A 12,548-nucleotide genomic window follows, 5' to 3' on the forward strand; every position below is an offset into this window, starting at 1 on the left:
ATGATGATGATGATAAAAAAGCCAGCTCTTTCATTTGCTTTGAGGTTTGATGCCTTTATATTATAACAGAAATTGTACATATGGTAAACAGATAACAATTAGACCATGTAGCTAGAACCACATCATTATGATACAGCTGAGCTCCATGTTTATAAAGCTGAATCAAAATTAAGAGGAAAGGAAGCAGCAGTCATTCTTACATATTTCCACCAGAGGGCAATAAACTTATATTTGATTTCTTTTTTCTTTTTCTTTCTTTCTTTCTTTCTTTCTTTCTTTCTTCTTTCTTTTTTTAGGTTTTCATAGTCATAAGATTTTCTCATAATGTCAAATATATATGAATCAAAATATTGCCTATTAATCCTTCGAATTTGTATAGAAGTACCATGTAGACTCTATGAAGAAGGCTTATTAAGCTAATTTCTCCATTTTGCATTCTTCAACTAAATGCACTAAATCAGAAACATGGAAAAACAACAGTATATACTTGGTCATTTATAAAAGATGAATTATGCATAAAGTAATAAAGCTTATACCTAAACTATTATAACTTAGATAACCTATCTCTTTTAATGCTCAGCAATAAACCTCCAAAATACTGCTAGAAGCAATTTTGTTCAGAAGTAAAATCATGAAGATAATAGTTTATCAACAACAAAAACTACACAATATGTTTATAAGAGAGCCTAAACACAGTTGTACACAATTCTATCAGTACTTGTAGACACACTGTGAATTTTCTATTAATTTCATTTTGCTTACTTTTAAGAAAAAGAGTTTTTAAAGGTAGATCTAAAATACTCTAAGTCACAGCACCTGAGGCAGGATCCTGAAAAACATTGTTCTTGCTTTCCTTATATGGCTGCAGGAGGCTAGAACCCAGCTATTGTTCTTACAATCCCATAAAAAGGGTTCACACCGTCGCCCTGGTTCTCACAACACCCTATCCACTGGGAAGCAGAGAAGCAACGTGAAAAGCAGTGAGCATGAAGCTAACACCGTGACCTGGATGCTCACACCGTGACTTGGCTGAGATTCTGAGAGGAAAGAGAGATGGAGAAAGGCCTCTACAAAAACTATCTACCAACAGACCTTAAAAGTCGTTAAGTCTTAGCTCACTGTGTACAAAATAAAATTAAGAAAAAGAGTAACAAGCCAGAAGGAGTTGATAATAATCTAAATAGAATGCTTTGGGGTGGATTTTATTGGTTTTCAAGAGGCCATAAAACAAGGAGAAATGGCCCATGGGCATCACCATCATGGACAGGATATAGAGAGGTACACGCCCCTGCTTACTATCCACAAACATTCTGTGACAGGAGAGCTGTGAGAACGGAAACTCAGAAAGACAAACTTGTTCTACAGAGCTTTCTGAATGTGTGTGTGTCCTCCCTTGGCTGCTGTGAGTTCTGTGGGTTCCTACTGAACCAGAAGCTTCTGAGGTCATCTCCTGAGGTCCTTTTTGTTGCTGTTGTTGTTCAATGAGCAATGGATTTTCATCAACTAGAATTTTTATTGTTCCATGAAAATATATTAAAAAAAGAAAAGAAAAGAAAAGTGTGGAGTTGAATTGGTTATACAGGGGCTAATCGTCCCCAGGAACAGAAAACAAAGTTACCCAAGCCACTACATTCTGAATCTAGATGGAACTAGAAAAATGGTTCAAGTACCACTGGATGGCAGCATAATTTCACAGCCTGTGGCTTCTGAAACACTAGGGTGTTTTACTAGTACATTAAACATAAAGAAAAGGTATTGAAATAGCGAATGTATGAATAATTTACGTGGCACTTACTGGAGTCCGTGGCATGTTGACAGGGCAACAAATGAGACGGGGTTTCCTCGGATCTGGCCCTGGTAATAACAGTGTTCTGCTCCCTGGAAAGAAAAAGAGGGATGAGTGTGGCCAGCCATGGACGGCTGGCCATACTGTTTCTACAGACGAGAGCTCACGCCACACCTCCATATATGATGCTTTGCACAGTGTTTCAATCACCTGGATTAGTTCATCCAGTCAATTCCAACAGAATTCTTCAAATGTGCCTACCGAGCAGGCGCCAAAGCAAAAGGCATGGGAATAAAAAGACTTAACTTTGCTTTTATGCAGGTGCTACCAGAGGAGCCAGGAAACCGACACTGAGGTAAGTGTATATAGCCCTTGTACCAGGATAGGTTCAATCATCTACCAGTTCTGAGAGATAAAATTCTGAGCAACACTGAAGTGGAAATTTAACATTCAGCTGAGCAGAAAGAACCTGGGAGTATTTGATAGTCATTAGATTCTTGAGATGTAGAGAAATATCAGGTTTTGTGGTGTCCTTGTTTAAGCTTTTTGTGTTCTTTCTCAAACCGGGAGTTGCGTTCCTAGTAAGCAGACCAGGGGTAGAGTTGAAAACAGTTAGGTTTCTTCTGCAACTGGCTGTATCAACTGCCTTCAACTAAGCTCCTTACTTCTTTAAACACGATTGGAAAGCAAAGGGTTTGCAGATGGTCTGGCATCCTATGGTGTTGTCTTTAAATATTGGATGTTGAGAGCATGATCTAGAGACCTCAGCAGTATGGAGAGGATCAGAGCTTCTTACAAGTACAGGTCTCTTGCCCCAACAGACTTCCCAACCATATCAGAATCTGCATTTTAACACAGTCTGTAATGATTTATATGCATATAAAAGTTTGAAAAGCTCTGCTCTAAATCACCTCTCCCATTCTCCCACTAATTTATTTATTCAGCATCAGAGAGCCTCTCATTAAATTAATATTCTGAGATTTTTAAAAAGAGTGAAACAGGAAAGACTGGTGGGATGGGTAATTGAAGCAGAAATGTTACCCACTTTAGTCTTCCTTAAAAACTAACCCTACTTAAAATACCCAGCGCTTGACAAGTAACGAGAGAAGAATGAGAAGACAAGGAGACAGTGGGGCCCCTCTCCCACTGCACATGAGATGCTCCCACAGTAGCTAAAAACACCCAGCCTCTTTATTCACCAAGTAGAGATGATTATCTTGCTGGGCTGTTGTGAGATTACCTGAGCTAATCCATTGAAAGAGTTTAGAATATCTGAGTGCCATGACAAGCACTCAGTGTTTGCTGTCATTACTGTTGTTTTCTATTGATTTACACACATAATCATATTAAATTCTAATATCAATCTTAAAAGTAATATGACAACCTCTTTACTACTCAGAAGGCTATAACTTTCTCTTTTCTTTCTGAGATTATAATATAATTACATCATATTTTCCATCCCCTTTCCTGCCTCCAAACCTTCCATATACCTTCCTTGCCATCTTTCAAAGCTCTGGTCTCTGTTTATTATTATTATTATTATTATTATCATTATTATTATTATTATTATTATTATTATTATTATTATTATTAATTGCTGTTTCATGCATATGTGTATCTGCAGATACATTTATATTCCTAAATATTGCCTTTTTAGTCTATATAATATTACTTTTATCTATATTTTCAAGGCTGGTCACTTAACATTGGATAGTCAATTGGTGTTATCCAATCGTACTTCCCCGGGGAAGACTACTTCTCATACTTTCAGCATTCCTTGGTTACCCATAATTTTTTGTGTAGGACTGAGGCCTTGTAGGCTTATCCTGTCTACTTTGATGTGTCTACTCCTGTTATTCTTGTTCAGGTCATAGTTAGGCACTCATGTTGGTGAGCCTTTATAGGTTTAGCTTCTAACACTACTGTGAAAAACAATCTCACAGAAAACTCCAATCCTCTGGCTCTTAAAAACCTTTCAGCAGTGTACCCCGAGCCTTGGGTGCAGGAGTGTTTTGCATCCACTGGGACTTGGCTTCAGCACTGTGCATTTTGAAAGGCTATAAATTTTAAGGCTCAAGACTGCTTTTGAATGTGCCAATTAGAGATACAAATTCTGGATGAATACAAATGCTGTATTCTTTTTCTAACACTACTCAGGAGTTGGAGCTAGAACTTGTGCTTTAGGTACTCCAAATCTAAGTTTTCTCCTACCCTGATTATTTCACATTTTTCTTTTACTCTATTACCTTTAGGGACAGGATGAGTATAAATATTCCCCGTTGGACTAGGAGAATGGTGAAGAACCCGTAGACTCCATTACAAATGAACAAGCAAAAAGGGGACTCAGATAGTTCTTATTTTCTGGACACATTTGATCGTATCAGAAATCAGAACACTAGCTTCACACAGATCATCTAAAAAGGTCAACGACTGATGGGGTAGCCCGTACAGACACAGAAGGCTCTGTTGAAAGTGTTTCTTTCAACTCAACTATGACCAATCCAGACAGATTTCCCCTCTCAGAAGTCTCAGAAGTGGACAGTAACCATGAAGAGAGAAGAAAGCAGAAAGATGAAAAGGAAGATAATCACAGTAATTATAAAGTCAGATTAGAAAAGAGCAGAACTCAGCAATTGCAATATGAGGATATGTTGGTAATTGGCTGCTGGAAAATGCAGAGAGTTCCTCACACCAGGCTGTGGGTAGTTGGCTGGGAATGCTCTGGGTTCCTCCAGGGGGAAGTTAGGCACGGCTGTTGTGGTTCCACAGTTCCTCAAGGCACAGCCCCAATGACACGGGAAAGTTCATGGGTTTTTACAGGCTTTAATGTCATGGCGGATGGTGACTGGATCTGGATGCACCCCCCCACCCCCACCCTGTAAAATCCAGGGCAGTCTTGAGTTAAATAGAGAGGGAGAAAGGGGGAGGGGCTGGGGAGGAATGCTTAATTGACTCCACCCTCTGGCCTTCAGGTACCTCATTAGTATGTAAATCTCTCTAGGGCCTGAAGCCTGTTACTCATGTCTGTTAGTCATAGACCTCTCTATGGAGTGGTTGTTGGAGGGCTGAAGCTAAATGAAAAGAACCAGGGCCTGGGAGCAGAGCTGAACTCCTGCCGTCCAGTGTCCAGTAAGGTTCCAGGGTTCCAAGCTCTTGCTAGACCAAGCACCCAGCTGCTTCTCACAGCCCACTGCCCCACAAGGATATATGCTAGAAGAATAGGCTACCAGAAATATTTTATGTTATTAAAGTTTCTTTTAAATACCGACTCTGGATTCATGTCATTGTATAATTATAAGGACAAATAATTCATTTTTTAAAGACCATCCCTCCAATACACCGGGAGAGAGTTAGATGACTAGATAATAGAAAACAATCTTCCATTCATTTCCAATTCAGAAAAAGAAAGAGTCAATTCAAAAACAGCATATGATCAGAGCCCATGCACGAAAACCTGACACTGCTAATGCAAAGAGGAACTCAATATGGTTGACTCCCAGCTGAATGTTTCCATGACACTTCAAAAGAAACATAAACAGGAGAGAGCCCTCCTCAGCCTGGGCTATTACAATTCAATTGAAAAGGCTCTCAGTTGGTAGCATGTGTAATTCTTCCAGATAGCAGCAAAAAGTTATCTTAGTGTTATAAATTTATCAAATGTTATTTACCATAAATTAACAATTATTTAAGTGAGGAAGTAAGGAAAGCAGGAGGGGTGGCTCAGTGGTTAGAAGCACTGATTGCTTTAGCAGACAACTGGGTTCAATTCCCAGCACTTATAACTCTGCTTCCAAGAGGTCTGATATCCTCTTCTTGTGGCTGCAGCACTGCATGCACATGGTCCCCAGACATACGTGCATCCAGAACACCAATAAACAAACAAACAAACAAACAAAGTAATGACATTCATTTTTTTTAATGTGTCTGGTAATAAGTATTATCCCAAACAAAAGACTTCAATGTTAATGAAGTATCTTAATTCATTTATATCAATACAAATGACCAAATGAATCAATTTTACATTTTAAGAAATATCTTGTCTGTTATTTTTAAGTGATATAAATTTAAGATGAAAATTATAAGAATTTATACTGTTTATGGCAAAGAATAAAATGATATTCCTCACATACACAGTGGAAACCACAGTTATCTCCAATAAGTAAAACTACCCTTTTTGAAAGAATTTGTGCATCATACTAGGAATGGACTGTGTTTACAAATATCTCAATAAAGTTTAAATTCTAACGTCAACCTTAAAAGAAATGCTACAATCCCTACCCTGCTTACAAATATGCAGGTTTTCTCTTGTATCTGAATGTTAACTTTTAATCTTTTGATATGTGTGCTACTCTCCAAACAGAGGTTAGGCGCCTACTAAGGGACCAGAGGGGAGGGGAGAATCTTCCAGGGAAGGAGAATGATACACAGTGTTATGAAGAGATACAGGGGAAATTAGAATAAGAGTTAGAATAAGTGGTTAAGGGGAAGGGGATGGAAGAGCAGGGTGAAGGAGGGAGTATGTGGTGGAACAACTGAAACTAAAAGGCTTTTGAAAAACAATATGAAAACCTACTATTATAGAAGCTCCCTAAAACATACACATATATGAAACAAATTTCAATAGAGTCATCATACAATGGAGGAGATAATGCCACAACTAGATATTTTATGCCACCAAATAAAACCTCTAACACACATACACACACGCACACACACATACACACACACATACACACAAAAGACAACCCAACAATAACAACAAAGAACAAAAACAATGGGTTTTATCTGGTTGAGTTGTGGGCCAAAGGAGTCCATAGATGGGTTCCTCTTGCCTGCATGTGAGGGAACCCCAGTGCACTGGTTATTATCATTATATTATCATTAAACCTCATGTATTTGCAGCAAATCCCCTGTCTGTGTGTGTTTCTGTGGGAGCACATCCCCTGGTTTGAATCTTAGAGTCCAACATTTGGAGGTCCCACCGAGATTTGCGGGCTCTCTCAGACCCGATGGCTCAGGAATTGGAGGTGTTCGCTCAAGCAGGTTTGTGTGATTTTGTTTTGTGTGTTTTGTGTTTTGTGTTTTGTGTCTGTGAAGTGTTTTGTATCTGTGAAGTGTATAGCCTGGTTTCTGTGCCTATGGCAAGGGCAAGAACTGGGCAAGCCACGGAGAGCAGTCTGTTTGTGACCCTGGGATAGGATCAGGTCCCAAGTTCCAAGAGGGAGTTCGTGGTAATAGAAGTGGGGGGGGGGGGGGGATGGACGTACCTGCATGCAGCAGGCCACAAGACTTTGGAGGACACTCCAGAGTCTGTCTGGGAGATAGGGTCAGGAATGACCCTTCTCTGTCTGAAGGTGGTTTCACAGCCACAGCTGCCTGGGGCAGCATCTGTTGCTCTCTTGTGGCAGTTTCATGTGTCAGACATCTGTGTGTCATTCATTGCTGGTGGTGTTAGAAATCTGTTATATTTGGTCCAGCATAAGCTGGCCAAGTCTTCTGAATTTGTTAGATTTGGTTCAGTGTAAGCTGGCCAAGTCGCCTGGTTACTGGGTTCTTCCACAGGCAGCTTTTCTATGTCTTGATTGTCTGGTTTATATGCCTGTCACAGGGGTGAGCTGTCTGTGTTGTTTTTCTCTGTTTTCATGGTGAACTGTCTGTGTGTTGGTTGTCGTTCTTTGTGTTCTTGGACTTTGACTGATGTTATTTTAGATTGAATCTACTGTGTTACCTATCATGGGACAGAACTCTCTACCCCTCTCTCTTTGACTCTTGACCACTAGCAAGAAAAAGATTACGCTGACTCCCTAGCCTCCACTTTGCCCATCCCCCAGCTCCACAGAGAGGGCTCCTTCACAGCTAACAGCTGTCTTTCAGGCCACAGCACCTGCTATGACCCTCATTCTAAGACTCTTTCTTTCCCTTGGGTGAGAGATTCCCCTTTCTTTTTGAGTTCTCAGGAGTGCTGACTTCAGTCTTTCATGAGCCACCTGCTAGCTTCTCAGGAACACCAACTCAAAGCTCTAGTCCCTAGCATATCTCCCCCAGGTGTCAGTCTTTCATGTGTCGACTACTGACTACTAGCATAGGCTTCTTCCCCTCCTCCTCCATCATCTGCAGCCAGCTACAGCTACTTAGTTTACCTGGCTTGCCTGAAGCAGCAGAGCCAGCACCCTGCTTGCTCCCTCCCTCCCTCCCTTCGCCTTCTTGGTCATTTGCGGCCAGCGAAGCAGCAGGTCTGGGACCCTGCTTGCTACCATCACCCATGAGTTCCTTAGATTTTAATACTTCTTCCCTTGGGTGAAAATTTTCCTTTTCGTTTTGAGACAGCTTTCTTTCTCATGGCTGAGAACTCCAAGCTGGGCCTGGAAAAACTGCTCCCAAGAGCTGCTGGCTCCAAGCCAGCCTCCAAGTGTCTCTTTCCCATGACTTGAAATCTCACTCCTTCTGACTCTGACTCTTCTATCAAGTCTCTATGTTTCTTCCTCTAAGCTTTTTCCATATCCAGGAGTAGTAGGCTAGTACAAAATGAACTTAATATTTTCATGTTGGGGGGGGGGCAAGTGTTTATGATTTGTCAGTACATATTCTTTCAATGATGGCATGATATTCCATTATGAGATCAATAATAGTTCATTATAGTTCTGTCCTAACACACAGTTGGATAAAGTTTTGCTATTGAAAACAATAATGCAGCCAACACCATTTTATGTATTTGTATGTCCTTGTGACAGTCAACACAGTTAACAAATGTTGGCCTATTTGGCCAAACAGCAAGTGAATTTTAAATTTTAATACACTAGATAGACAAATTTTACCTTTATACACTCATATATATGCTTTATACTATGTACTGTAATTGATCATAAAAAAAATGAATTCTACTTAAAAGTTGTGTTTTAGACCAGCAAGATGGCATAGGGAGAAGGCACAGGTTGCCAAACCTGAGAACCAGAGTTTAAATCCTAGGATCCACAAAGCGTAAGGAGAGAACTAACACCTAAAAGTTGCCCTCTGACCTCCACACACATGCTATGTACACACACACACACACACACACACACACACACACACAGAGAGAGAGAGAGAGAGAGAGAGAGAGAGAGAGAGTATTAGAATCACATGTTTTAATAACACTCACTGAGTTCACACCAACTTTCTCAAGTCTAACCAAGTGTGAAGTTTCTTCAGACCTTCATGCTACATTAAGGAACCAGGTGCTATGGAAGTATTTTATATCATATGCAATAATCTAAGTCAGATGTTGCAGGAAGAGGAAATTCCAATGTATCCTGACAGAGATGGGCACTTTATCTGTCTGCCAGTCATAGCACTATTTCTTACTGTTATTTGTTCAAGAAATAAATCCATTGTGCTTCAAATGTTCTTCATACTGTTTGATACAATAACAGTCATAACAGTGCAGATGTTTAGTTTCAACTAATTAGTAAGAAGATCTGCATCTTTGTGTCTATTTATTGGTTTATTTGGATAAAAATTATTAAAATTTCTATTGTAGGAAATTCAAAACAACCATTTATTTATGAAATTCAAAGTTGTGCTGATACTTTTATTAGCCCATATGATCTCAAAAGAAAAAGACAACTCATTATAAACAAGTTGAGATGATTATCTGAAGGGAAGTTACACAGCCTGGGTTAGAAAAGGATGAAAACACAAAGCAAGAAACCCACTGAAGCAAAGCATCAGCATCAAGGGCATTTGCCCCCTGGGTCTTCAAATGGAAATGCAGTAGCTTTTCAGCTTCAAAAGGCCACTTCTTTTGAAATGTCACATTCTCCAAAAGCTGTTTAAGACTCTGCTTCTCATTATTCTACACTAATTTCTAGATATTGTAATTTTTAAAATCTTTATCTCCTCTTCCTGCATTCATGTGGCAGGCCATGTCTCTTTCAGATAAGTCTATGCCTGATATACATTCACAGTCCCAAGCATTCTTTTAAAGAGAGACACTCTGAATCTCAGGTTGTTCATCAATAAAATGGGCATCATAGCTATGTAAAATGCCCCACCAGGGGATACTATAAAATAACAAGATGAAAGATGAAGTTTACTGAATCTGTCATAACCAGGTTCACAGAAGGTCCGCTCTAACACAACTCACAGAACTCCACTTGCCTACAAGGAGGGACAGGCTCCAGTCAGATACAGCAAGGCCAGTTAGCACCAGAAATAACCACATGCCGAAAGGCAAGTGCAAGAACAGAAGCAATAAAAACCAATGCTACATGGCACCATCAGAACCCAGTTCTCCCATCACAGCAAGCTCTAGATACCCTAACACACCTGAAAAGCAAGATTCTGACTTAAAATCCCATCTTCTGAAGATGATAGAGGACTTTAAGAAGGACATAAATAACTCCCTTAAAGAAATACAGGAGAACACAGGTAAACAGGTAGAAGCCCTGGTCGACAGAAAACAAACTCGGCAGTGTCCATGGAGCTTCCTTGTCTCAAACATTATGTCAGGGCTTTTTGTTTATTTTATTTTTTTTATTTGTGTGTGTGTGTGTGTGTGTGTGTGTGTGTGTGTTAAGATAAAACAAAAACTAATCCACTGTAATAGAAGAAAACAAACAGAAAGAAAAGAGCCTAAGAAAAGGCACATGAAACAGATGTAGATGCAGAGACAGAGTCTTTCCTATACAGAGGAATCCCATAAAAAACCTAAAGTGGAACCCATAATAAGTACGCAAAAATATGTATTAGTTATTGTTGTATCTTATGTCATTTTATTTTATTACTACCCCTTAGAAACCTGTTTTGTTTTGTTTTTTAATGAGAGACAGAAAGGGGATGGATCTGGGTGGAGAAGACAGGAATGCATAGAGAGATGAGAAACTATAACCAGGGTGTATTATATAAGAAAGAAGGATATTTTCAAAAAATGGGGGGAAAGAAAACATTTCAAAAATTAATAAGTTAAAACTACCTGACCAAAAAAAGTATTTTATTAATTAATTATTTTATTTACTTACATCCCAAAGGTTGCCCCCATCCCAGTTCTCCCTTGAAGAGTTCTTCTTCCCATGCCCCTCTTTTAGACTCTTGGTTCTTATCGGGAGAAAAACCTACATGAAACTATTACTGTAGCAAAATTTTCCACACAAAAGGAACAAGCAAAAATTTAAAAACCTATTGTGCTATAAATAAAAGCAATAAGGAAGGAGTTAATATTATTTGGAGAGTGTGAACATCACAAAGTATAGGCAGACAACTTTCTCACCAGCTCTCGTCTTACCAACAAACGGCCCACCGGGGACACGGCAAGCTTAGCATCTATTTTTATTGTTCTGCAAGCATTGATCCTTCCACTGATTTCCCCAGGGTAATGTCAGTTATGCAAAACAAAGTCTGAAGACTATGCTATGGCAGCTCCCGGGAGTTCCAGCTCATGAATGCCCTGGTGACCAATTTTTAAATACAATGCGATACAAGGGCATTTCCAGAGATGCGAACTCAGCTTGTCTCCTGTATGAAGACACAGGCAACTCTGCTAGCTATACTAATGGTTTCTATATTGCTTATAATGAAATAAAGACAAACCTCTTCTGTATTAGTCTCTTTGCATTGCCATAATAAATGATCAAAACTGGGCGGGCTGAAGGCAACAGATACTCATTCTTCACATTCCCAGATCCAAATCTGAAGTGAAAGAGCTTCTTCCCCTGAAGCCTCTGGGGAAATGAATCTTTCCTGGTTTCTTTCTAACCTACAGGGACTGCCAGCCACCTCACTGGTATAGGCATAATCCTAGATCTCTTCCTGAGTCTTCACACCAAACATTCCGAGGGTGTCTGTCATGGTGTCTCCATGTCTGAACTCCCTCCTTTGAAGGACCCCAGTTGCTGAGGCTAGTGTGGCTTCATGGAACATTCCTGTTCCCTGACAGGAATTTGGTGTGAATACTCTTCAACTTCTAACCTCTTTAAATATAGCCAAGCAAGTTTTTCGACTCAACAATTTTCAGATATTTTCCTTCTATAAACTGGAGGTCTCTTTTGAAATATCACTAATCTAGTATGATTAATCTAAATCTTAGACCTGTAGTCAGCTATTCTGGTGTCTTATAACCTCACTTAACATTGTTCAATCAGGGGCTGGAGGGATGACCTAGTGATCAAGAGCACTTACAGATTTTTGAAGAAGTACCAGGTAAGAGGTAAGTTCAAGTATTTCTCCGAAGACAGATGCAGTCCCCACAGGAATCACTCAGAGGAGTTAGAAGAGGTGACAAGGACTTAAATTCAATGTTAATTTTCTCCCATCACTGACATGTTTTCCCTTACTCTTGCCCATCTTAGTGACCTGTGGTCTCTGTGGTGACTAAAGTTCCAGGGCAGGCTTCTGATCCACTCCTATGCCCCACTCCAGGATTCAGTGGAGCCCAGTAATACTAGATACCATGAGAGAGTCTATAGAGGGACTAGGCACTTGAAGTAGAGAGATTACCTGGTCTTCCCTTTTGCTTTCTACTTAACTGTTTCAAAGCTAACCTCTTACACAGAATGAACAACCAATGCAGCAATCAGAGATAGAATCTATAGAGTAAGCCTGGGACACTTGAAATAAAGTTCCACACCCTACTGTGGGAAGCTGCTCCACCTGGGACACTTGAAGTAGAGTCCCTCCCCTGAGGGAGACTGCTCCAGGAACCTGGAGTCTAGACTGAGTTGTGTCACTTCCTGCTGGAAGCAGGAGACACAGAAGCTCTTCCTCCCCAGGGCATCAGACAGAACGGCTG

The 12,548-nt window shown here is 40.0% G+C and overlaps 1 protein-coding gene across 12 annotated transcripts in view; it reads right to left on the reverse strand.

The window, feature by feature from the left end:
* The window catches only part of Adam22 (ADAM metallopeptidase domain 22), a 223,724-nt gene that overhangs the window by 82,747 nt on the left and 128,429 nt on the right, over positions 1-12,548 (reverse strand). For all 12 annotated transcript variants that reach the window (XR_013103903.1, XM_034518878.2, XM_076913095.1 and 9 more), the window contains exon 5: positions 1,796-1,878. Coding sequence is in view for 11 of the 12 variants with exons in the window: in XM_034518878.2 (XP_034374769.1) it covers positions 1,796-1,878 (83 nt within the window). In the remaining variant the exon portion in view is untranslated. The remainder of the gene's footprint in view (positions 1-1,795; positions 1,879-12,548) is intronic.

Source organism: Arvicanthis niloticus, chromosome 15 (genome assembly GCF_011762505.2).
Source record: "Arvicanthis niloticus isolate mArvNil1 chromosome 15, mArvNil1.pat.X, whole genome shotgun sequence".
Taxonomy (NCBI): Eukaryota; Metazoa; Chordata; class Mammalia; order Rodentia; family Muridae; genus Arvicanthis; species Arvicanthis niloticus.